General features: G+C 49.5%; 1 protein-coding gene across 1 annotated transcript in view; it reads right to left on the minus strand.

The window, feature by feature from the left end:
- The window catches only part of DTX4 (deltex E3 ubiquitin ligase 4), a 45,352-nt gene that overhangs the window by 10,480 nt on the left and 7,646 nt on the right, over positions 1-27,226 (minus strand). Inside the window, 7 exon segments of the mRNA XM_056133234.1 lie at positions 5,911-6,072; positions 10,515-10,667; positions 11,744-11,805; positions 14,315-14,476; positions 14,967-15,028; positions 23,848-24,026; positions 24,028-24,566. Of these exon segments, the coding sequence (XP_055989209.1) occupies positions 5,911-6,072; positions 10,515-10,667; positions 11,744-11,805; positions 14,315-14,476; positions 14,967-15,028; positions 23,848-24,026; positions 24,028-24,566 (1,319 nt within the window).

Here is a 27,226-nt window from a genome sequence, read left to right on the forward strand (position 1 = left end):
CGTTTGCCTTGCACCCGATGGACCCAGGTTCGAGTCCCAGCATCCCATATGGTCCCCGAACACCGCCAGGAGTAATTCCTAAGTGCATGAGCCACTGTGCTTCGCCGGGTGTAACCCCCCCCCAAAAAGTGACTAAAACTACAGTCCAGGGGCTGGAGCAATAGCATAGCGGGTAGGGCATTTGCCTTGCACGCAGCCAACATGACCGATCCAAATTCGATTCCCAGCATCCCATATGGTCCCCCTAGCACAGCCAGGAGTAATTCCTGAGTGCATGAGCCAGGAGTAACTCCTGAGCATCTGAGCATCGCCGGGTGTGACCCAAAAAGCAAGAAAAAAAAACTATAGTCCAGGGCATTTTTAATTAAATTAATTAAAATTAATTAATTTTTAATTAATAATTTCCATAACATCAATGACTTTGCCAAAGCTTAAAAGCCCAGGTTACCTGAGGTACCTCAGGACTTTTTTTATTAAACTCAAAGCACCTCAGAACAACAACAACCAAAAAATGTTTTCAAGCCTTGAGTCAGGCCATCCTACTTCTCTGAATGATTCTCATGGATGTTCTCCAATGTTTTTCCTGGAGGTTTTTGTTTGCTTTTCTATTTCACAATACAGATTAGAAAACTGACCACTTCAACCCTTCTCAACAACATTTAAATTGACATTATTCCAAACCCTTATTTTTAAATTGGGAAGGAACTGACAAACAGCATCAAATTATAAATGTACACTAATCAGTATCTGTAGACATGGAGAAATCATCGCCACGAGACATTCAGTTAACCTCAATCCCCTCACATCCTTTCCAAAATTTTCTTTCTTACGATGCATCTTGGTGGTTCTTGTTATTTGTTTTCTGGCCCTCTGGGCTACTTTCACAATTTTGTGGAGCACCTGTTTCTCCTTGTTTTATTTGTTTTGTTTAATTAGCGAAGATACTTTTCTTCTGTTGTTGCTGGGATGGGCTGGGGGTGGGGCGTGCATTCTCGGCTCCCTGAATTCTCCTGCTCCACTGTGGCACCAGGAATTTAAAATCTCATTCCTGCTGAGATCATGCTGGCGTGTGGGGGAGGTGACGAGTAGGCCTCAAACTCATTTTTCTGTAGCAAGTCCTCTGCCTCTGAGCCCAACCCCAGGCTCCAAAGGAGAATTTCTAACATCTATTAAATCTCTTAGTAGCTTCCCAGGACAGTCTTCACAATAGTCACTATGAGGCACATGGGCTTTTTTTTTTTTTTTTCAGTTGAATCACTCTGAGATGCAGTTACAGGGCTGGAGTGATAGCACAGCGGGTAGGGCATTTGCCTTCCATGTTGGCAACCCAGGTTCGATTCCCATCATCCCATATGGTCCCCCAAGCACCGCCAGGAGTAATTCCTGAGTTCAGAGCCAGGAGTAACACCTGTGCAATGCTGGGTGTGACTCAAAAAGAAAAAAAAAGTGGTGCAGTTGCAAAGCTGTTCATGATGGGATTTCAGTCATACAACATTCCAACATTCATCCCTCCACCAGTGTACATTTTCACCACCAATGTACCCAGCTTCTTTTCCACCACCCCTCCCCCCAACCCAGTCTGTCTCTATAGGAGATACTTTTCTTCTTTCTCTCTCTCCTTCTCTTTCCTTTTGGATACTGTGTTTACAATACAGATACTGAAAAGTTACCATGTTTGTTACTTTACCTACTTTCAGCATGCAGTTCTTATGCAAAGTGATCATTTCTAACTATCTTTGTCATAGTGGTCCCTTTTCTATACCAACTGCCTTCTCCCCATCACTTGAGGCAGCTTCCAACCATGGACCAATCCTCTTGGCCCTTGTTTCTACTGTCCTTGGGTATTCGTTTTATACTGTTTCTTTATAGCCCATAAATGAGTCCCTCTCCTTCTGACTTGTTTCATTTACCATGATTCTCTCCATGTCCATCCACTGATAAAAAAATTTCATGACTTCATTTTTCCCTATATTCGGATGCTGGTACCACTGGAACCCTTTCACCTGTCTACCACTACAGCCCCATTCTGGCCTCTGGCAGCCACCAAAAGAGGTTTTCTGCATCTTTTGAGTTTGGTGTTGCCTTGTTTTATAATTCCACGCACACAGGAGTAAAATCATCTAGTCTTTTCTTTTCACTATCCCACCTATCATAATGTCCTCAAAGTTCATCCACATTATCGCACATGGCAAGATTTTATTTTTTAAGTCTGAATGATATTTCAATATAATATATAGATATATATCATTTTTTCATTCACCTATTGCTAGACATTTAGGTTGCTTCTATGTCTTCGCTATTGCAAATAATGCTGTCATGAACACGGTGTAAGTCAACACCCTACTGAGCAAGCAGTCCATCACCAGCAGGTGAGGAAAACACTGAAGAATTTAACCAAGAACTTGACTTCCTAAATTAGGATTCAGAAGGATTCATAGGCCCCTTTGAGAATTACATGAAAGATGAAATCATTTTCTCCCAGTAACACTGTCTCTCTCTCTCTCTCTCTCTCTCTCTCTCTCTCTCTCTCTCTCTCTCTCTCTCTCTCTCACACACACACACACACACACACACACACACTTGCCTAATTTTTGAGCATCCTGACTCTTCTAGCTGGCACAAATATACATCCCATTCTGCTGTTGGCACTTGTTCTCACATAAATGATAAGTAATGCATCCTGGCTACATAAGCGAATCAGTGAACTTATGCATGTATGAACGAAGGAGAAAATGATCAAGCTTCAAGATTTTATTTCACTTTTTTTTTAACTGAGCTTCCCACATGATTTTAAATTATGCAATTTGGGGGGGGGGTGAGTAGCTGGACTGCAGACCCTCTGGTTGTGCAATGATCTGGCAAACTCCACAGTAGGACAAGGCAGTGAGGTCTTGGAGAGGGGAAAGAGGACTGAACTGTTAGCGATAACAGTGTCTTCTTGGAGCCACTGGGCTTCACAGCTCTGACCTCCGTAGTCCCAGGAAATTGCTCTGCATTCCCAACCAACATTCCCTGGGCCTCGGCTCTCTCTAAGCCTGTGCAAGAAGCCAGTTCTGACCACGGCTCTGCCTGCTCCTCTCCTGCCCGGCGCTGGCTCTGCTCCAGTAAATCTCTGCACTCTCGGCACGCTGCTAAGTGGGCCAGTCACGACTCTGGCTGCCCGGCTCAGAGATCCTCCCCCGGGGACGCATCCTCTGCAGTGAAAGCAGAGCGGCTCACCTCCCCACTGAAGCCCAGGCTTCCAGAGACAGAGGCACCGCATGGAAATCATGACCTTGGACTGGACGCCCCAGCTGGAACTCTTCCTTCCAGCCCTTCCACACACACTTTTTCTCTCCTGGGCAACTCTTTGGCTGAAACCTTCACGTAGGAACACTCTCCTCCATTTCTCAGATGCAACTAGTTGAGCATCCTATGATAAAAGTCTCCTCGGAGACCCCCTATCAGCTGAACCTAAGTCTTCCTCCTTCCTTGACAAGTCGGTGACTCAAAATAGTGAGCATTGGGGCTGGAGCGAGAGCACAATGGGTAGGCCATTTGTCTTGCAGGTGGCCAACCCAGGTTCAATTCCCAGCATCCCATATGGTCCCTCAAGCACCGCCAGGAGTAACCCCTGTGCATCGCCAGGTGTGACCCAAAAAGAAAAAAAAAGAAATAGTGAGCATGGCCAGGTACAAAGCACCCCTCTACTAGACTCAGGACGATATTTAAATGGAACCTGCTCCTAATTTTATATTATATTAGTTCACAAGTGTACAGATCAGAATACATACACACACACAAACACACACACACACGCACACACACACACACACTCACACACACACATATTCCCTCAACACACACACACACTCACACACACACACACATATTCCCTCAGAAAAGGTATTTTTGTAGGGTGATAAAAGTTAGACCCAGAACTGCAAGTGAGTTCATCAGATATGTGGCCTTTGGCAACTCTGCCTCCCTTCCGCATTTTCTGCTCTTGGAGATATTTTCCCCTACTGGCTGGTAAGACCCTAAAAGAAGAATCATCATTTTTATTCATCTCTTTCACTTTTCACTATTCCTCACACTTGCCTCTCTCAGTCAACCCAATGTCACTGATGACCATTTAGAAGTACCTCAGGCATTTCTTTTCTTTATGATCTTCTTTTGTCCCATCAGAATGGGGGCATTAGGGGAGCAATGATTAAGTGTTTTGTTCACCCATGTCTCTCCAGTACAGAGCACACACCTGCGTGTGTAATAATCCAAAACACAATGACAAAATGGAAAAAGGGAGGGGTGGGGGGGTGGAAAGGCGAATGAATAAATATTTGCTCAATCAGTGAATTCAGTTAGCATGCCAAAACCTTTTGAAAAAGTTTCAAGGAAGGCAAACATTAACACTGACTGTCAGGAATAGTCCTCAATGTGTTTCTTAGGAGGATCAGAGCAGGAAAGAACAATCCATGAAAATCAAAGCCAAGGAATGATCTCTCAAGTTACAAATGCAAATATCATTTGACAAATTCCACTCCTAGAAAATAACTCTACAGATGGACTCTCACCCACTCGCTCCCCAGGTTATTCATTATAGCCTTATGGGTGGTGGTGAAAGATTGGAAACAATCCACATGCCCATCAAACAGAGACTGTTGAACCTAAATTATGGTTCATTTATACAATGGATTATTACACAGACTCAAGAAGTATGAGGAAGCTCCCCTCTATAGGAACATGAAAAGATCGACAGACTATATTGTTCTGGCGGGTGAGAACAAAGTGTCTCCTGTACCACCCTTTGTGTAAAAATGGGAGGGGTGGAGGCAGTCTTTGTTGCCGAAGCACAAAGGGTCTTGGGAAGTACATGAGAAAGGAAGAAAGACGGAGTGAGATGGTGGAGAGTGGGGGGGGAAGAGGAGGCTGGGTGGATGGTGACAAGAGTAGAAAACTTTTCAGAGAAGAGCATCATTTCCTTCGGGCTGTAACAAGACTATATCAACTGGGTGGTTTTTCAATGACATCAGTTGACTTTCCTCGGTTCTGGGGGGCCAGAAGTCCAAGAGTCAGTGTCTGGAAGAGATACTTGCCCACACAACTTCTTGGCTCTCACAGGTTGGTGAGTGGAGAGGAGCTTGCCTCGGGGCGGGGGAGTTAGGCATTGAGGCTGGGCCAGGTCTGATTTGGAGGATCTTGAGATGAGACTCTGGGCACTCACACTGTACTGTCATGAGTTAAGATTTCAGGGACTTGGGGCTGGAGCAATAATACAGAGGATAGATCATTTGCCCTGCATGCAGTGGACCAGTACTCTATCCCCGGGACCCCCTATGGTCTCTCAACCCTCCTCCCAGAACTGATTTCTGAGAGCAGAGCCATGAGTAAGCCCTAAGCACTGCCAGGTGTGGCCCAAAACATACATTTAAAAAAAAAAAAGACTGGTGTCGTTAGGGGGTGGAATGAGAGCCTTTTACAAGCAAAAAAGGGAATACATTTGGGGAAAAGCAATGCTATCAATTGAAAGAAGTTTATGAAACTTCAAAACAAATATATCTGTTGGTCTCATCCTGAAGACAATGGTATTTGAGATGGGGGCTTCTAGGGAGGTAAAGTCCTTCTGAATAATTATTGCCCTGATAAAAGAGACTCTTAGAAACTCCCTCAGACTGTTGCCTTGTGAGAATGCAGCAAGAAGAAACCCATGGACTTCGAAACTGGTGCTCCCCAGACACTGAATATGCCAGAAGCCTGGTCTTGGTTATTCATCCTCCAGGAGGAGAGAAATAGAAATAAATAATTTTCTTTCTTTAAAACCTGCCTCAACTATGGTAATTTGCTACAGTTATCTCAACTGAGGGAAAAACAAGTTTACCTACAGACACATGAACCTAAAAGATGAAAGTCAAGAGCAAAGTGTGTGCAAACCTGAATGCCAGGAGGGATGCTATAGATGATCCTGATAGTTTTGCAGTCAGGGTGACCAGGCAGAGAGTGAGGGATGAGGTGGTACTCCATCTTCCCGGGGGGCTGGGTGCCCGTCTTCACCCCATAAATGGTCTTACAGGTTGGACACTGCAAACTCCCATCCTGAGGAGAGAAGGCCAGAAGCATCAGATTAGAAAAACGTTTTGGGTCAATGATCGTCCCACCCAACCCCAAAGGGCACCATGGATTAAAAAGGGTCAGGAGGACAAGAAAGCAATTCAATAAGGACTAGACCTCAGTCTCTCTCACGTTCGTTCCTGGCTTCCTAGGACATTTCTGCTTTCTCCAAAGTAACAGAGGGCTCAAAGGAAACTAACACCAAAGAATGGCCGAGATTAGTACCAGGAATTTTACTCCATGACTTGGAGGCCAACCACACATACTAGGGGAAAAGGGAGCTCAGATAAAGAGGGGAACACCAAATAAAGGTGTTGGGAGGATCCTCCCAGGATGGGAGAAGCATGCTGAAAGTAGACTATAGACCAAACATGATTGCCACTCAATGTTTCTTTTGCAAACCACAACACCCAAAAGGAGAACGAGAACAGAGGGGAATGCCCTGCCACAGAGGCAGGGTGGGATGGGGGGATGGGGGGTGGGAGGAATACTGGGATCCGTGGTGGTGGAAAATGGGCACTGGTGAAGGGATGGGTATTTGATCATTGTATAATTGAAACCCAAGCACAAAAATATGTAAGTCTGCAACTGTACCTCATGATGTCTCACTATTAAAAAATTAAAAAAAAAAAAACTCTAGAAACTCAGAAGACTTTTGTATGCAGAAAACCACAAATTATATAATTCTTGCACTATATTGGTAGGCCCTTGTCCCTCCCTTATTCCCTTTTAAAATAGCTATGTTGAGTCTGTTTTAAAAATAGGTTTATATATAGACTTATGTTTTATTCCATAGTTATAATAAAGATATATTTTCCTGTAAAAAATAAATAAATAAAATAAGAATATATTAAAAAAACAAAGTAACAGGAGCTAATTTCATAAGCATCTTCCATGCTAAGGGATGTGAGAGAGACTGCCATCCAGACAGAGACCTCTTACTAGGCCAGAAAGAATGCATTGGGAATAATTAGCTACTAAGCATCAATTAGTGGAGCAGGCAATGAGTTCTATGGAGCAACAGTCCCCCTCTACGCATCAGAATCACCAAGAAGCTCATGAAAATGAAACATGGGGAAGAAGAAATATCTCAAAAGGCTGGGGCATAGAGAGCTTGTAGCCACGAGGCCCTGAGTTTCAACACCAGCACCACATTGCCAGGTAGAGTATGGGAGTGTCCATCAGACCTCTGACACCCTCCAAAAATATCCCTGGGCTCCACACAAGCCCCATGAAACTGAGTGGGTAGAAGCAGAAAGTACTGGCTACAACTGTGGATTCTGAAGGCAATGTATCAGGATTTGATTCCCCGCTCTGCCACTGATCTACTGGGTGACCGTGGACAAATCAAATCACTTCTCTGGATCTCAATTTCCTTCTAGAGCATGGTACCTCACAGCATCTACGTTCTCTGAGTTGTGTGCAGGAGTTAAATTTATAGAAGTGAGCAGCAAGCGATCCTAACTGTGCGTTATGACTTCGGAGGCATCTCAACACCCAGAGGGGTTTGGAACAGCTCCTGAATGAACAGAGAAACCGGGTGCCTTACGCTCGCATAAGCCAAGTTGTCTTGAAAAACAGTTATGATGAATTGGCTTAGAAAGGTGGGGGAGCACATTAGTGGGTCTATTCTAATCCTCGGAGACTTGGTTTGAGAGGAGGGGGAGGACTCTGGATGTGGTGACACCTGGGGGCATGGCTTGTCAGCAGGGTCTGGTGAGGGGTCACTTGGAGGCGAGATCAAGGCCAAGATGCTAAATCCGAGGAGGTGAGCACAAGTCGACGCTGCATGGGCTACATGCACAGCTTGAACCAAAGCTCTGTAGGACATGGGCCATCACATGCTCAGGAGGCAAGGTCTCCTGGGGCTACTTAGGGACATTCCTGTTCAACTTCTACTCAGTTAGAGGAACAGCTTGTACTTGGGATGAGGGGAAAGTTACAAAGGACAGAACCCAGGGCTTGAGTTCACAAGTCTAGATTTCACTCTCTGCTCTGACTTTTGACTTGTTCTTTGACCTTGAGTTGGATCACGCCATTTTTCTCCAGACTCTTTGCTCCCAAATTATCTGCTCAGGGTGGTTATTTTACTCCTTTAAAAAAATACTTTTGTTTTTCTTTATTTTGGGGCCAGCTGGTGATGCTCAGGGCTTATTTCTGGCTCTGCACTCAGGGATCATTTCTCGTGGCCTTCGTGGATGGAACCCAAGTTGGCCACATGCAAGGCAAGCACCCTATCCACTGTACTCTCACCCCAGACCCATGATTCTTCATTTCCTTTCATACAAAGAGCATTTGAAAAGCGTGCTTCAATCAAAGCATTCGTGCAAAAGAGAATAGGGCACGTCTGGAAAACAGATTGAAGCACCACAAGAATAAATGCATGAATCTAGGTTATCCAGATAGCATTACAGACTAGTATTCTAGACTACATTTTTCTTACTTTTTCTTTTCACACGTGAATCCCTTTGGTGATGACTTTATTTAAATCAAATATTTATTTTTATTTCAATAAATATTCAATTTAAGTAAATATTTAAATAAAGTCATCAGCAAGGGGATTCGTGTGTGAAATGTACCATGTGCTACATGCATTGCTTCAAAGGCAAAGCAACACAAAAAGAAAACTCCCAGTGAAGTCTGTGAGCACGGGAGCCAGAAATGCATCAGCCATCGGCAATGGAGCATGTACCCTCTGAGACACTAAGATCTAAAGACAATTCTTTAGGAGCTTTAATCAGAGGACTGCATAAAAATAGGGGGACTGGAACAAAATGCAAAGGCAAGACCAATTCGATTAATAACTGTAGTAATCCCTATAAAATAGGTATTGTTATTATCTCCATTTTCCAGACAGGACATGAAATCTCAAGAGAGGTTCAAGGGGGCTGGAGCGATAGCACAGCAGGGAGGGTGTTTGCCTTGCACGCGGCCAACCCGGGTTCGATTCCCAGCATTCCATATGGCCAGGAGTAATTCCTGAGTGCATGAACCAGGAGTAACCCCTGAGCATCAACATCGCTGGGTGTGATCCAAAAAGAAAAAAAAATAGAGAGAGAGAGGTTGAAAATCCAGCTAATAAGCCAGGATCCAATCTTGGATCTCCAATTCCCTTGCCTCCCCACTTTCTTTCCTTCAACAAGAGAAGTTCTGAGCAGCCCCTGAATGCCCCCCTTCTAGACAGGCAGGAAGTGGCAGCATATCAGAGAATGCTCTGCTTTTGATTCTCCTGGCTGGACCTGGAGAAATGAGTAAGATTGAAAGCTTTTGGAGAAGGGACATGAAGTCTATCCAGCCATGGAAAAGAACATGAGAAAACCTGAGGACTCAGAAAACGCTCAGTTTTTATAAGGCTGGAATAACTTCAGAGACTCCCAGATTTCTAGACACCAGCTTTAACAGAGGTTTGGGGGTTGGGATGGGGTGAAGCACCTCACCATTATTAATGAACAAGAAGAGGGGCACAGATTGCATTCCCTCCTCAACAGTGGGGTCTTCAAACGGACTTTTCCAGGAATATTTGGAAACCATCTCTAATGCCTTTCAGGATGTCTTGAAATTGTCCAAAGGAAAAAAATGATCACTGAATATCACCAGCCTTGGAGAAGGCAGGCGGATTGGGAAATCTGTATGCGATAAGAAAATGAAAATGCACCAAGGAGTCTGAAACTGTTATAAAAACTTTCTGACCCAAGATTGCTCCGTAGCTGGAAGCCTGCCTCATGAGCGAAGGGGAGAAGGCAGCTGGAATAGAGAAGGGATCACTAAGAAAAAGATGGCTTGAGGAACTGGTCGGGATGGGAGATGTGTGTTGAAAGTAGATAAAAGACCAAAAATGATAACCTCTCAGTGTCTGTATTGAAAACCATAATGCCCAAAAGTAGAGGGAGAGTATGGGGAATATTGTCTGCCATGGAGCCAGGGGAAGGGTGGGAAAGGGGGGTAGGGAGCGTATACTGGGGATATTGGGGATATTGGTGGTGGGGAATGTGCACTGGTGGAGGAATGGGTGTTTGATCGTGTTGTAAACTTGTAACTATCTCATGGTGATTCAATAAAATTTAAAAAAACAAAACGAAACAAAAAAACCTTCCTGACCCTTCGTTGTTGATCTCAATGGGTCACAACAATGGACCATCCACTCTCAGAATCCTTGGGAATAGACACCCCTACCTTTCCCACCACTTTACCCCACACACAAACTGGGGGGATCAGGGAGTTGGAGCCCAAAGGGGAGAGAAAAGTGGGTTTCATCGATATTACAATTTGGGGGAAGACTGGTCCTCTTGAGAACACCAGAGATCATCAATGCTGCCTAGGGGTTCCCTTGATGACTCCCCCAGATGACCTGGGTGCATATCCAAGGGACGCTCATCACGCTCTCAATCTGATGGGGTCCAGCACCGGGCCCCAGAGCTGGCACTCACCTTGTTGCCGTTGTTGTACATGGCAACCAGGCAGTAGATGTGGTAGATGTGGCCGCATCTGGACAGCTTTCCAACTAGGTCAGGCTTGATGGTCGGCTGTGGGCCCTTGTAACCGGAGGGGGCTGTGAGGCGCTCCATGCAGATGGTGCAGTCCTGAGGCAGGTGAGGGCAGAGGGGAGAGGCCGTCAATGCTCCCCATGCCTGGGGAGCCCGAACATCTTCACAGCGGCCCCTGAATGATCCCAAAGGCCCTGAGTGGCGGTTTCTCCTCTTTTAGAAGGCATAATGCCAGGATCCGATCTGGAAACTCTCACTATGGTTTTGTCTCAATGACACTACACAGAAGTTTCTGAAAAGAAGGCCTGGTGGTGAGGCCTGTTAACTTGGGACTCTCCCCAGGAAAGCTGCCATCACTCTGAGGACTGGGACCATGCCCCGTCCTTCTTTGATGTCCCTTTAAGTGATTTGTGGAAGAAACAAACATTTGCTGATGGACCCATGGACGAGGTTTATGTAAGCTGAACTTTGGCAAAGGAACTAAATGTCAGGTGCACCAATGGGGCCGCTATTTAAATAAATATGCAAGAGGGTTGCTCTGCTTGGTGCTACTGACATTTGGGGCCTGAGAACACTTTGCTTTGGGGGCTGGAGTGCCCACCATCCGGGGCTGAGTCTCATCCCGGTCTCTAACCACCAGATGCCAGCACTGCTCCTTCCTGCCTCCCCTAAGTCCAACAAAATCACCTCTGGTTGAGAATCTCTGATCTATATCCAGCCCATTTAAAAGTCAGTCCCGGGGCTGGAGTGATAGCACAGCAGGTAGGGCGTTTGCCTGGCATACAGCTGGCTCGGGTTCAATTCCCAGCATCCCATATGGTCCCCCAAGCACCGCCAGCAGTAATTCCTGAGTGCAGAGCCAGGAATAAACCCTGTGCATCACCAGGTTTGACCCCAAAAAAGCAACAACAACAACAACCAAAAAAGTCAGTCCCCACCGATCCAACCATTTTTCCTAAATTCATACTGTTGTGTTGAGGTTGTTCCCTCAGTTCTTAACTGCATGGAGAGCTGGAGAGGTTCACAGGTAACTGCAGCACGACATCTGGGAGCCAGGGTGCCAGCTCAGACCACCTGAGCACCAAGCAAGACTTAACAAACTGAGACCCAGGAGAAAATACTGGCGGGGGACCAAGACAAGGAACCCCCCAACTTACTCTCTTGGCACTCACCTCATCGGGTGGGTGTCGCACTTTCTGCAGATACTTCTTCAGCACTTCTTCTGGGGTTTTACCTGTGGGGACAGGGCCATCAGTGGGCTATCGAGCCATAGAGAAGCGATCAAACCATGCTGGGCATGAGAGAGAAGGAAGGGGAGTTCCCAGTCAGGAGCCCATTTAAAGGAAGTAAGAAAGGGAAGGGCAGGGCTGGAATGACAGCACAGCAGGTAGGGCATTTGCCTAGCACGTGGCTGACCCAGGTTCGATTCCCAGCATCCCATAGGGTCCCTCGAGTATTGCCAGGAGTGATTCCTGAGTGCATGAGCCAGGAGTAACCCCTGAGCATCGCCGGGCATGACCCAAAAAGCAAAAAGAAAAAAAAAAAAGAAAAAAAGAAAGGAAGGGGCTACAGTTCCTGATCAGATTTAAAAATTTGAAAAGGAAACCAAAGGGGGGCTGGAGAAATAGCACAGCGGGTAGAGCGTTTGCCTTGCATGTGGCCGACCCAGGTTCAATTCCCAGCATCCCATATCGTCCTCTGAGCACCGCCAGGAGTAACTCCTGAGTGCAGAGCCAGGAATAACCCCTGTGCATCGCTGGGTGTAACCCCTCAAAAAAAAAAGAAGAAAAAAAAGAAAAGGAAACCAAAGGATGGAAGAGGAAACTGGTCTGAGGAGGCAAAAGGTGTGCATACCATCAACTCTTTCAGATGCTTCCCCAATATTCCCCACCTCCCCCAACCAGCTTATTTCAGCAAATGCTCATGCTGACTGAAATAAGATGAGTATGGATCTCTTGGACTCAAAGAGCTTGAACCTGGGGCCGGAGCAATAGCATAGCAGTAAATTGCTTGCCTTGCATGCAGTAGACCGGGGTTCGATCCCTGGCATCGCTTATGGCCCCCCATGCACCACCAGGAGTCATTCCTGGGAGTAAGCCCGGGGCATTGCTGAGTTTGGTCCAAAAAGGAAAGGAAAAAAAAAGAGCCTGAACCTGCTCCTGGGGTGTCAGGAGTCAAAATGAGCATTTTACAAATGGGCTACACATCACAAAAAAAGTCTTATCACATGCAATGTGCTAAGGGTTGTTTCCGGAAGTTTCTTGCACAGCAGTTGGACCGTTCCATGTGGGTACCTCAGGCTACCTCAGATCAGCCACAAAGGAAGGGAAAGGTAATGCTCTGTAAAGGTCCTGCCAGGCTACAGGATCCTGGAATTTCTTCGACAACTGGACATAAAGGAGAAAGCCCAGCCTGAAGGCTGAATACGGCCTGAAGTAGGCCAAGAAGGAAAAGGGGGTCAGCCCCTCCTGGCACTGTTCGCCACTTCTCTAAGCTCCTGTTCTCTCACCTTTCAAATGGGGAAGCACACTGCAACCTCCAAGGGTTGCTCTGACTATTAAAAGCGCTAACACGGCCCTTTAGCACTTGACTAGCTCAGGGTCCAGTGCATTCTATTAATAAGAACAGGAAGAACTGGAGAGTGTAAAATTGTGCCATTTCCTATCAGGCCCCGAGCAAAGCAATCCAGTGCACCTCAGCAGACAATTTCTGAAATGATGAAATAGGACAGCGGTTTGAGGAAGTAGACCCTGTAACAGCCGCAAAGAGGGAAGCAGGCCCTCGTGACACACAATGCTTTCCTTCTTTTTTTTTTAAAAAAAAATGTCAAGTTTCTATTAGTAGAGACCCTGTTTGCAGGGCCCAGGGCTCAATACAATATACCATATAACCCAAATGGAGGCTTAGGGGTGAGGTCAAAATAACTTAACCAGCAATGCCAGCAGGGTTCGTAGGCATGAGGGTTGACTTAGGAAGTGACTCTGGCTGAACTTGGACATAGGGAGGAGGGAGTTCCAGAAAGATGACTGGAGCAGTCGGAACATCTGCAAGGTCCAGGACAGTGGGTGATAACATCTTTCGTGAGTGGCTGGGACAAGGACAAAGTGGGTGATACTACCCTAAGGAGGTGCGAGGAGGCTGGTAGGTGCCACTGGGGGGCTCTTTCTGTTCGTTTGCTTAAAGAACGTTGATACCTAGGGAGGTTCTGAATGATAGTTTTATCTGAAAAGGGTTTTGGAGGCCTAAATAAGCTTGGACACCTCTCATATGCTCCAGAAGTGCACAGACAGGGGTTCCCTAGAGTTATCCCATGGCATCTCTGCCTGGTACCTGGAATATTTTCTCCTCTCATAAAGGTGAGAAGACAAAGGCTCTCTGGGGTCACACCCCTCGCAAGTGACAAGCGGGAACCCGAATCCAACCTGCCTTGGTTTAAAGGCAAGAGGAGGGCTATTAACTGGGCTTTCTCACTTACGTATACCCTTGGTGTCACCCTTTCTATTTTTTGCATCATTTCAGTACTACATCGTTCTGTTTCTCCAGGTGTCTCATTGAGTCTTTGCAAGATCCACCTTGGTGGACTCCTCAGAGCCGGCAGAACCCTTGGAGTCCACTTGGGAGATGCAGAAACAAAGGCACAGAGAGGATCATGCCAGGGGTCTGCCCTCTATGGTCGGGTCGGAGTCACAGCGCTGGGAACCAAGCCTTTGACCCCTGGGACTCCGGAGGGCAGAAGCAGATACCTTTCTTGGCTTGTTTCTTGGTGGTCTTGCGGCTCGTGTTGGAGACCCCCGGGATGGATTTGATCTCGCTCTTGCTGACGGGCGGTGGGTGGAGGACCAGTTTCGGTGGCCTGGTGAGGCACACGGGCAACCCTGCTGCACTCATGAGGATCCCCGTGATTCCTGCAAGGGTGTGAGAGTGAGCTCCCATCAGACCGCCCACCCAATTCCTCCCTCCCTGTTGCCCAACTTTCCTCCTCCCCGAGTGCTCAGATCTCAGATCCTCTGTCCGTCTGCAGCTTTACTCAAAAACACACCGGTTACATCTGCAACCGCAAGCTTTGCTTTAGCAGTCAGTTCCCCTGACGCTTCCTGCCCTCCCAACCCAACTCCTAATATCGCTACCTTATTTTTTGGTTTTGGTTTTTTTTTCTTTTTCATCTTTTCGGAAGTGGGAGTGAGAGCATGTGGTCTCCAGCGGCGTTCAGTGGGGCAAAGGGGGTTTCCTGCTGGTGATTCAACTCTTAATCAACAGAAGCGGGAAGTACAATGCAAGGGCCCAGGATGCAGAGCTGGTCGGCCTGGTCTGAACTGACATGGAAACTCTCATCGCTTACTGCTCCTCACTGGCATTTTTCTCCCTGAAAAGGGACCAGCCCAGGGATTCCCTTACCTGCCAGGGCAGGGTTGACAGGACTGGACCCGTTGAGGTTCTTCACTGGGACGGTGGGGACCCTACAGAAGGAGGAAAGGGCAGACACAGAACAGCTTCAGCAAGTGGGACAAAGGCACCCAGACCTCCACCCGCCATGCAGTTCCCCTTTCTAAGAGGAACTGTTCCGTCCACGAGAGACGCAGCAGGATCTAAGCACACACTTGAAGTGTTGGTTTAAGGCAACACTTCAAAAGCCGCAGTCAGACCTTGTCACTCCACACCTCAGAACCTCCAAACCCAGAAGGGCTCCTCAGTTCCGCTCAGAATGGCGCCTCAGTTCAGCTCTGAGCCAGCTGCAGTCTCCCCGGCCCGGGCCTCCCATCCGGCCGCCGGCCCCTTCGTGCTCACTGTTCTCTCCACACGCCGGGCGTCCCCCTCCCTGCCTCTCGGCCAGCCCGTGTGCTGTCTGACATCCTCCAGCTGTCTGCCCAGCTCTCCTCCAGCTGCTTCAGTCTCGTCCCAGACCCTCCTCAGGAACGTTCCAGAAACGCGTGTATTCAAGACTGCTTCTACCCACTCCTCTGCCCTCCCCTGCAACGCCTCAACTCTCTTACCCTACTTCCTCTCTCATTTTCTTCTTTAGTTCTGAGAAATAAACAGATTTTTTTTTAGTGTTACTTCTGATCTCTCCTTCCGGAATCAATGGCTCCACAAAAGAGTAAATACCTGTGGAAAGTCTGACGCTCACAGGCTAACAATGGCCCATCATCGTGGCACTAGAGCACTGTAGCACTGTCCTCCTGTTGTTCATCGATTTGCTCAAGCAGGCACCAGTAACGTCTCCATTGTGAGACTTGTTGTTACTATTTTTGGCATATCGAATACATCACAGGGAGCTTGCCAGGCTCTGCTGTGCGGGCGGGGTGCTCTCAGTAGCTTGCCAGGCTCTCCAAGAGGGGTGGAGGAATCGAACCTGGGTTGGCCGCGTGCAAGGCAAACACCCTACCTGCTGTGCTATCGCTCCAATCCATTGATGTGGAAGGGATTAAAAAAAAAAGGCATTGGTTCCCATCTGAGGGCACAGCCGATCCCTGGCAAGGAAGAAGCCTTGACAGAGCCCCAAGCCTGACGCCCAACGCCAGCGCGAATGACACAAAACCCCGCGTTTTGACCAGCTTCTGCTGAGAGACGCAGAGGCCCGCCCAGAGCCAACAACAGTTGGAAGCCATTGCTTTCCCAGCTGTCGCTTCTCCTTTTCCCTGAGAAATATAAATATCAGGCAAAGCCGCCTCCCTTTTCTGCCTCTCTCTTTCCCCCGGCAACTTGAGCCAGGCTGGAGAGGAGATGGCCCAGCTGTCTGGGAAAGACAAGGCCTCCCACAGAGTCAACTAGAAAAATATGGAGCATGTGGGACAGGCTCTTGCGCCATTCCTGTACCACCCAGGCTTTCCACAGCTGGGCCCGGGGGTGGGGTGGGCAGGCGTGGGCCCGAGAGGGCCAGTCCGCTGGGTCATGCCTGACGCCAGGAGCCAGGCAGCCTGTTGGGGAGCCAACGGTTCTGTTCAGGGAACAAAATAGGAGGGAGAACCTGGAAAATAATGGACCCTGTGTTGATTTGTTGCCTTGCCCTATTCAAAATGCACTTACTGAGTCCGACTTTGTGTTGGACAGGGTGCTCCCTGATGGGGACACAGCGGTGACCAACACAGCCTGCAGTCCATCAGCCCCAAGCTCTGGTGGCCAATATGACTCCAGGTTACCTAACACCGCCACAGGGCCTAACTGCTCCTGGAAGTGAAACTTTAGAATCCATGCAACGTCTTGTGCATAAAGTACTGCTCTTAAAGAGTCATTTCTCTCTAACGGGTGGGGAAGGTGAAGTCCAGATTGTGGAAACACACGTCTTCTGTTTTGGAAGATGGAGCAGCCGAGGATATGGTGTCAGGAGAGCAGGTTGAGTCACTCCTGACACCATGCCCTCACGTCTGCAGGACCTTGTCTTGCATCGCACTGCAGACACCCACAAAACAGACCACAAGGCTGAAGAGGGACCCGGAGAGAGCTGTGGAGGAGCCTTCCCAGCTGGGCTTCCTTCCAGCCTCCATCCGTCTGCCTGGGGATGACCACGCATGCCCCAAGTTTGACAGAAGGATGTGAAAATAACGTGTGTGGGTGTGTTTGTGTCTCAATGGAAATGAAACCTGGTGTGTGTGTGTGTGTGTGTGTGAGAGAGAGAGAGAGAGAGAGAGAGAGAGAGAGAGAGAGAGAGAGAGATGCTGAGTTCAACCCAGGGGACAGACAGCTAAAAATAAAGACTACAGGCTTAACTCTGGACTCTGATTCTTCCACACACCAGTGTGGATGGGGAGTGGCGGGGGGGTGGGGAAGAGGGAGGGGGTTGAAAGGACAATCTGAGTCTCAAGCCTGCTCACAACCTCACAAACTGTGCTAACTTTCCTGAGACTTGATCTCCTTATCTTGTAGAACTGGGAGAGTTTGGGGCCTTTTCTGCAGAACTGGGAGGGCTTTGGACCATTGCTCAACCCGTGATACATTCCTGTGCCTGTGCCCTCTCCGTCCACCAGGGGGCAGTGCACTGCTCAGTCCCACCCATCTTGCTCTCTCCCCCTCCCCCCATTCACCTTCTCTCAGGCCCCCAATCCAGCTGATAAGTAGATCTGGGTGACAAAAGCTACCTTTGTTCCCACAAACTGGACTGGCAGGTTTCCACACCCAATCTGGTTAACCAGGAAATAGTCAAAAATCCCCAAAGCACACTGCCCAGGCAGTTCAAGAATCAATCTGGGGTAGGGGCATAGTCTGATGAAGGAAGGGTGGAGGGGTCTACCTCCACGTAGACCCCTGGACTGACAGTCTTGGTAGAAGAGCATGTCGGGGTCTTTACAGGACCTGCCAGAAGTTTCCAGCTCAACTAGAAAGCTTTAGGTGTTTTTGTTTTTTTTTTTTTCTGGAAGGAGGGGGCGCATAAACTCTGGACCACCTTAGTCATCTTGGAATTACCCCAGCTGTCAATCGGTCATCCGAAAGCTCAGTCCTTAGAGGATCCCTACCTTGATTTAATATCTAGGTCAAATACTTTGTGAAGAACCCAGCAAATCTGGGGGACCGTAACCATTCTGGTCTCCCAATTACAAGAGGAAGTTGGGCTTGATAAAGCCTTTTCCTGCTTTAATATTGCAAGGATGGCAGATTCTCGAAAATAACAAGGGTAAGCGCTGAGTGTTGGGTGGTGCCTTGCATTGTCCAGGGCACCTGGGCAACCTCCCCCACTATTACTGGTTCAAACAAGAACACACACACACACACACACACACACACGCACGCACGCACGCACACACACACAAGAGCCCAAGTCTTCCCAGCTGCACCACACCCTATTAGGGGGCCCCAGCTAAATATGCTTGAGTTTCCTTCTAGAAAACAGCACCATCCCCCACGTCCACACCCCCATCCACATGTGTACATCTAACTGCCACTGGGCATCTCCACTCCACCCAAGTGTTCTGGCCTCACCCCCAGTCCTTGTTCTGTTGGATTGTTCCCAGGTATATGGAGGACATGGGCTTTCATTTCTGGTTCTAAAATATTAAAGCTAAGAGAGTTGTCAGGTGAGGGCTAGAGCGATAGCACAGCAGGTAGGGCATTTGCCTTGCATGCAGCCGACCCAGGTTCAATTCCCAGCATCCCATATGGTCCCCCAAGCACCGTCGGGAGTAATTCCTGAGTGCAGAGCCAGGAGTAACCCCTGTGTGTGACCCAAAAAGCAAAAAAAAAAAAAAAAGAGAGAGAAAGTTGTCAGGGGAGCCATGAGAGGACTGGAGGTGATGATAAAAACACAACCACACAGACACCAGACAGGGGTCCAGGGCTTTCCTTGGCATTAGGAGCTGACCCAGAAACCCCCCAGCAGAACACATGTCTGCCTCTTCAGAGCCCCCCCATGGAGCTGCCCAGATCCTAGCAGCCCCTTCGGGGGAGGAGAGGGCTGTGGGTCTGAGAGGCGACTCAGGGGCTTGCTGCATGCCTGCTTCTCTTCTCCTCAAAAACCCCCTGCTTGTGTCTCTGAATAATTCACAGGATCCTTTGTCCCCCCCCCACCCCTTCTCTTCATTCCACCTCTCCCACCCACCCTGGGTTTCCTTTTTTTTTTTTTGTCCGTGGGAAACTTGCTAGAAGAGGTCATGCGCAGAGAAAGGAGGGGGGAGGGCTAGCCCCGGACAGAAGGTCGATGGGGACAGAAGACAAAGGGAATGAACACGCTAATTAATTGCCTGAGAAAGGCTGGAGTGGGGAGATGGCAGTGGGGGTAACGGGAGATGGTCAGAGGTGAAGAGGGAGAGGCTGGACCAGGGAAAGGGGGCGTGAGGGGCCTCCCTCGGCAAGAAAATAGAGCGGAGAGGGGGAGAAAAACAACTTATTTCTATGGAACAAGTCCTTTCTTTAGAAACTCCCTGCCCAGGCCTCCACCCTATTCTCTTGCTCCGATTCTACTAGCCTGCAGAGGGAATAAAGAATGAGAGAGAAAAAAAAAAGCGAGGAACGCCCTCATTGAGATTTAAAACCATCCCGGGGTACTTTTCCCTTGATGACTGGGTAAAATCACTTGGCATTTGGCAAAAGTGGCCACTGAGGCTCTGCTCCACTTTGACATCAACAACAGATTCAATAAACAACCTGTCAAGGCCCACAACAGTGGCGGCCAGATGGTACACTGATGGAACTCTTCCTAGGCACCAGGTACTGTCCTACATGGGCAGACTGAAATTTTCATTTCATTCTCATGTTCATGTAAGGATTAACCCGGTCGGGAAGGTTCTTAACTAGCCCATTTTATGAATGGGCAAGTGCAAAACAAAGGATGCGAATCCTTGTCCCAAGAATCACAGGCAGAAACCTAATCTGGAGTCCAGGTAGTCAGACTCCTAGGGCTGTGCTTACTACCGAGCAAGCTTCCCACCCACTACCCACCACCACCCAACCCCCATTTGCACCAGCAATCACCCTGAACTCTGCCAGAGACTCATTCCTCCATGCTATCACAGAGCAGCAAGGAGGAATAAAGTGACCCGGTGAGGTGTCAGGCCCTTCACTGAGATAAGTCTAAGAGCTGACAAGTCACGTGAACGTCCCGTGCTGCTGGCCGGCATCTCAGTATGGAGAAATTGTCTTTGCACAGAACTGAGCTGGGCTTTAGTTAAAATAAACACCGCATCAGGAGATGAAATCCTGCTTTCCAGATCCACTCTGGAACACGCACAGCCAGAGCTATGTGGCCCTCTTTGGGGAGTTAATTCTGAGTACCCCAACCCAATACTTGCATCGTAAAGAAAGAAAATGTGGGGGCCAGAGTGATAGTACAGTGGGTAGGGCATTTGCCTTGCATGCAGCTGACTTGGGTTCTATCCCCAGCATCCCATATGGTTCCCCGAGCACCGCCAGGAATAATTCCTCAGTGCAGAGCCAGGACTAAACTAACCCCTCACCATCACCGGGCATGACCCAAAAAGTCAAAAAAAACAAAAAAGGAAAGAAATGTTCTGGGAGAGATAAATGGATAAATGGTACAACCCCCAGTACCCATAAGGTCTCTCCCAAGCCCACCACAAGTGATCCTTGCACAGAGACCCAGGGGTAAGCCCTGAGCACTGCCAGGTATGGCCCCCAAAACAAAAATGAAGATAAAGCAACGAGCTCATAACAGGGGATACCTCACAGAAACCGTCAGAGAGAGAATTCCCTGAGTGCGGCTGTCACAATGACCCCAGGGGCAAGGGAGGCAAGACTGGAGAACCTGCCTTCACACGCGAGGGTGCGAGAGGAAAGGCAGTGCACCCCAAATCCACAGTGCACCCTCCTTGCTCTGTGCAGCCTCGTTCCAAGCTGGGTCTCTAGATGCAGAGTCGGGGGCGGGCAGCACACCTCACTGTAAGCGATTCTTCTGAGGAAGCAGAGACAGGGCAAGGCCAAAAGCCCCCAAAGAAGAAATCAAGGGCTGGGGCTGAGAGATAATACAATGCATCAGGCGCTTGCCTTGCACATGGTTGACCTGGGTTCGATCCCCGACACTACATAAATGTCCCCTGAGCCCACCACGAGTGATTCTCTGTGTTCAGAGCCAGAAGGAAGCCTCGAACAAAACCTGATGTGCACCTCCCCCGCCCCCTGCAAAAAAGAAAAAGAACTCAGAGCCTAGCAAATTAAGGTTGAAGCAAGACAGGCTAGCCTTGGGGGAACCTCCCATTTTATGGCCAGCGTGTCCAAGAAGAACATGAAAAACAATGGTAATAAACCATCACATCTTCCGAAAACTGGAATCCTTCTAGCCCTGCAGCCAGTCAATGTCTCGTTTCTCTATCGCTAAAATGGGATCTCAAAGCCTTTTCTACTATGAATGGGAATGTAAATTGGTACAGCTTTGGTGAAAAATGGAACAGAGATACACTTAAAAAAAACCTAAAAATAGTAATACCAGATGATACAGCCATATCTCTCCTAAGCATTTATCTAAAGAACATGAAAAAGGAGAATTCAAAAGGATCCCTGCACCCCTACGTGCTCAGCCCAGAACCAAAACATGGAACCTGTCTCAATGCCCAGCCCTGGAAAATAGAGTCTGTAGAACAGAGGCGGTGGAATTCAACTCATTGAATAAAAAAAGGCAGTCTCCTGCCCCCGCACCTGGCTGTCCTTGCCGGGGCCCCTTGGAAGGGAGCAGGTTGAGTTTCCCTCCCCACCCCGACCAGGGCTTCGGCAGCCGAAGACCTTCAGAACCAGCCACCACCATGCTGAGCCCACTCTCCACACACATGAAGGTACCGGCAGAGGAACAAAGGCATGCGGGTCCCGGGGCTGAGATCTCCAAGCCTGCTCGGATCGGGGCTGGGCATCCTCCACCCAGATCCTCCAAATTCCAGTAGGCAGGGGTCACTCACACCCACCAACTGGCCCCCTGGCGCCGTGTAATCCCATCAACAGCCAAGACCCAGAGACTATAAAACCCAGCTCCCGGAAGTGACATCTTATTATCTCATTCTTATTTTGGACAACCTGGCAGGCTACCGAATGTAACCTGCCCACACGGTAGAGTCTGGCAAACTCCCTGTGGCATACCCAATATGCCAAATACCAGTCACAATGATGAGTCTCATTCTCCTAACCCTGAAAGAGCCTTGAATATGGCACTTTTTAAAAATATCTCAGGGCTAAGAGGAAGGAGACGTTACTGGGGCCTGCTCGAGGCAATTGACGAACAACAGGATGGTCGTGATCGTGATCGTGAATAAAAAGGATGAAATTTTGCCTTTTGCAATAATGGGATGTTGCTTGGTGACGGTGCTCAGTGAAATAAGTTATGGCATAAAAAACAAGGGCGGATGGGGAGATGTGATCTTTATAATAAGCCCCCGGAAATCTAAGGGTTTCACCACTAGCATCTACATCTGGGACGTTCTGGCTCTTGCAGAGGTGGACTACAAACAACCCAAGCCAAGGAAGTAACAAATTCCAGAAAAAAAATCACTCTGAGACTCTGTGCCAAAGACAATGGGACTGGGCCAGAGTGATAGTATAATGGGTAAGGAGCTTGCTTTGCATGCTGCCGACCCAGGTTCGATTCCCGGCATCCCATAGGGTCCTGCAAGCACCACTAGGAGTGATTTCTGAGCGCAGAGCCAGGAGCAACCCCAGAGCATCACCGGGTGCGGTAGAAACACAAATAGAATACAGTGGTCCTTAAGGGGATGTAAGTGAGGAGGGAGTGGCGGGGAGGTCAATCTCAAAGTGGGATGGTGGAGAGCGTGAAGAGGCATAGCCTCATCAAGAGGTGAGGTGTGTCAAGAATAGCAGAGATGAATACCAGGAGGTTTACTCCATGACCTGGAGGCCAGTCGCACACTCTAGGGGTAAAGGCAGCTCAGATAGAGAAGGAAGCACCAAATAAAGGGTGTTGGGAGGAGCCTCCCAGGATGGGAGAAGCATGCTGGAAGTAGACTATAGACCGAACATGACTGCCACTCAATGCCTCTTTTGCAAACCACAGCACCCAAAAGGAGAGAGAGAACAAAAGGGAATGCCCTGCCAGAGAGGCAGGGTGGGATGGGGGGGGGGGGGGGTAGGGATACTGGGATCAGTGGTAGTGGAAAATGGGCACTGGTGAAGGGATGGGTACTTGATCATTGTATAACTGAAACCCAAGCACAAAAATTTGTAAGTCTACAGCTGTACCTCATGATGTTTCACTAATAAAAATTTTTTAAAAATTTAAAAAAAAAGGTGAGTTGTGAAAAGGTATGCATTGTGAGCCCATGGTAAACCCACATTTTAACGAAAGGGTAAAAAGAAAGGGCAGGGGATTGCTCAAGTTGGGGAAAGAATGGGAACACCAGCATCCCATGAGGGAGCCCCTGATTGATCCCCTGCATCTCCCCAGAAGCAGCCCCCCAGCACCTCTGCGGGGGTGCCCCTCAAAAATAATGAGATGATAAGAACGCAAAACAGAGGCCAGGGAGACAGTTCAACGGGTCAAGTGTTTGCCACGCACATAGCTGACCCGGGTTCAATCCCCAGCATCATAGATGGTCACCCAAGCCCTGCCAGGAGTGATCCCTGAGCACTGCAGGGTGTGACTCCAAACCTAAACCAAGATGAACCCCAAACTAGAACACAGAGGGTCAATGTGATCTTTATAATTTTCCTGGAAACGCTAAGAGCCTCAAAACCAGCATCTACCCCTGGGACTTCCTGGCGCTAAGCATCTGCCGGAAATCCCAGGTGGATCTGCAGAACACAAGGACCAGAACCCAAGCATCTGTATCCAGTGGATGCCGAGAAGACATCCAGGAGACATCCAGGCACTTAGAGGCAGCTGGGCAGTACCTACCCAGAGGCGATCAGCACCCGGGACTGGGCAATGGCCAGTCGCTGCAGATTGGTCCGATTTAAGGTAGCCAGGGCCACCCTTCCGGGCTTTCCATTGGCTCCCGGGGGGCTGGCTGGAGAGCCCGCAGTCGCCCCCGTGGGTGCGCTGGACATCTGTCGCCGGGCCAGCTGCGCGGGGGACCGTCTTCACGGGGCCTCGGAGGGTGGCAGTGCCGTCCAGGGGCTTGGCCCCGGGGCCGGGCGGCGCGGGCAGCTTGAGCGGCACGTTGACGGCGGTGGGCACATTCTTGCGGGCGCCGGGGGGCTTCTGGGGGCTGACCACGGCCGCCTTGACGCTCATCACCAGCACGCACTGCGGGCAGGAGCAGGGCGGCCCAGGGGGCGAGGCGGCCGCGGCCGGGCTGGCCGGCCACGACGGGGCTTTGGGCAGCGTGCCCGTGACCAGTGGGTAGATGAGGTCCAGGCGCCGGCGCACCCGGCGCTGGCGCTGCGTCTGCCGGTTGATCTGGCCCATGGTGCTGAAGTCAATGACGTAGCTGAAGCCGATGGAGGTGAGGTCGATCCAGGGCTGCTGCTTCTCGTAGGCGTGCTGGATGGTGATGCCCACCTCCATGTCGTAGGGCGTCCAGGACCCGTTGTCGTTCTCCCACTCCCACACCACGCCCTTCCCGGGCGCCGACGACGGGTCGTAGTAGTTGCGGCGAACGGGGCGGAGGGTTCCTGCCGGCAGGGGACAGAGGAAGGAGAAGAACCCGATCAGCCGGGAATGCCAAAGGAATGAAAGGGAACTGCATCACCTCTAAAAGGTTGGGGGAGGTCAGAGTGGGTGAGGAAGGAGGACTGGGTGGTAGTACAGGGGGGCAGGGTGCTTGTCTGTCATGCTGCCCACAGGGTTTGCTCTCCGTCACCCCATTTGGTCCCTGAGCCCCTCTAGGAGCGATCCCTGAGCCCAGAGACAGGAGTAAGCAAAGCCCTCCCCACAAAAAGGGGGTGTCATAAGGCCTGAAGGTCAGAGATGGTGTAGAAGGTAGTGTTCTGCCTTGCAAGAAGCAGAGCAGGATTTGATTCTGGCACCCCAAATGGTCCCAGAGCCTTGCCCGGAGTGATCCCTGGGCTCAGAGCTCAGGCTCAAACAACACACACACACACACACACACACACACACACACACACACACACACACCCCAAATACAGCCCAAGAGATGGTTGAATACATGTTTTTGCATGAACCAGGGCAGGATTCAATTCCAGTACCACCAGAAACCACCCCTCTCCCCAAACACACACTAAGCAGTAGTAACCCCTGCCTGAGTACCACCAGCAGTGCCCAAAAACAGAGGGCAGAGAGTGGGCAGAGAGATCGTACATGTCATCTCGGGGTGGGGCTAGGATGCCTCTTTGCATATACTGGACCTGGTCAGTTTTTAGCACTACATATGGTCCCTCGTGCAGAGAGCCTTGGGTATTGCCAGGTGTTCCCCAGGAAAAAAAGCAAATAATTTTTTTTAGAACTTTAGTATGGGGGGGTGGAGCGATAGCACAGCAGGTAGGGCATTTGCCTTGCACGTGGCCGACCCGGGTTCGATTCCCAGCATCCCATATGGTCCCCCCGAGCACCACCAGGAGTAATTCCTGAGTGCATGAGCCAGGAGTAACCCCTGAGCATCGCCAGGTGTGACCGCCCCCCAAAAAAAATTTTTAATGTGGACAGAGAGGTAGTCCAGGGAGTAAGGCCCATGTCTGGCTCCCTGTCAGTCCCCATAGCTTATGGTCCCCTAGCACAGAGCTCTCAACCACCTCCAGGGCACAGCAGGGGTGTCACCCAAAGACCTCCGCTCCAAATGGTAGTGAAAAGGGGCATGCACTTTATTTTTTTTGGTTCTTGGATCACACCCAACAATTCTCAGGGGTTACTCCTGGCTCTGCCCTCAGAAATCGATTCTGTTGGTATTCAGGGACCACATGGATGCCAGAATCGAACCAGCAAGGCAAATGTCCTACACACTGTTCTATTGCTCTTACGCTCAGGGGCATGCACTTTTGAATGTAGAGTCTTTCCAGCCTCTGGGGGAATCTAGAGGGAAGGACTCCCTGTGGGGAGGGATGTGGGTGGGTGACAATGGAGGAGATGAAGAGGGCAGTGTCCAGTCCTGCAAAAAGCATCTCCCAGTGGTCAGTGCAAAACCTTGATGAGCAGCTAAACCCCATCACTGTACCGGCTCATATAGAAGCCCCCACCTCCTTCTCTCCCCTGAACAACACGCTCACAACCCCTTCTTGGGGGGCGGAGCAATAGGACAGTGGGTAAGGATCTTGCCTTGCATGCAGCCGATCTGGGTTGATCCTCGGTACACGTGAGGTCCCCCGATCATGTCGGGAGTGACTCCTGCATGCAGTCAGTGGTAAGCCCTGAGAACTGTCAGGTATGCCCCTCCCCTCCAAGAAAAGGAACAATGGTTATTCAGGTCTTTGTCAGGGTCATAAACTGCCCATCGCTCCATCTCCAAGCCCTAGATGACCCAACCCTTCCTCAAGTTCAATTGGTTGCTGGGGCTGGAGTGATAGCACAGTGGGTAGGGTGTTTTCCTTGCACGCCGCCGACCCGGGTTCAATTTCCAGCATCCCATATGGTCCCCTGAGCACCGCCAGGAGTAACTTCTGAGTGCAGAGCCAGGAGTGACCCCTGTGCATCATCAGGTGTGACCCAAAAAGCAAAAAAAAAAAAAGTTGAATTGGTTGCTTATAATGAAGATTACATTCATTCACTTAGTCACTCAACAACCATGTCTTTGTACCTGCAGGTCTTGGATTCCTCGTGTGCTCTCTGATTTTCTGTGGACAGGCTGCAGGTGCTCATAAATCTGACACCCCTTCCTGTCTTTCTGCTCTCATTCTGCCATCCCTGGTGCCCCACGTGCCAGGCAGCAGGGAAGACATGCAGATCGCTATGGCTTTGCTCTCCCAGCCCACCCCCAAACCTCAATCCAGACCTTTTTCCAACCAGGCCTGAGTTCACGGGTGTCATCATCAAGATGGCACATGACTGGCTCAGCGCAGGGTGAGGAGGCCAGAGAGGGGCCGGGGGATGCTGGCATCTCCGCATCTGCCTGCTTAAGCTCCATCCATCAAAGCGGTGGGAAAAGGCTCCCCTCACCCGCCTCTGACCCACCCCCTCCTCCAACCCAGAGGGAGACACCAGCGCTGGGGACAGAATCCCATTCAAGGGGGGAAGAAAAGGAACAATGGCTATTCAGGCCTTTGCCAGGGTCATAACCCGCCCCCCACCCCATCTCCAAGCCCCTTAATGACCCAAAACATCAACATTCAGAAGCTGGAGGAGAAGCAGAACAATCCACTATTCAAAGCTGCCGGCATCTCTC

This window comes from Sorex fumeus, unplaced genomic scaffold (assembly GCF_029834395.1).
Source record: "Sorex fumeus unplaced genomic scaffold, SorFum_2.1 ptg000007l, whole genome shotgun sequence".
Taxonomy (NCBI): domain Eukaryota; kingdom Metazoa; phylum Chordata; class Mammalia; order Eulipotyphla; family Soricidae; genus Sorex; species Sorex fumeus.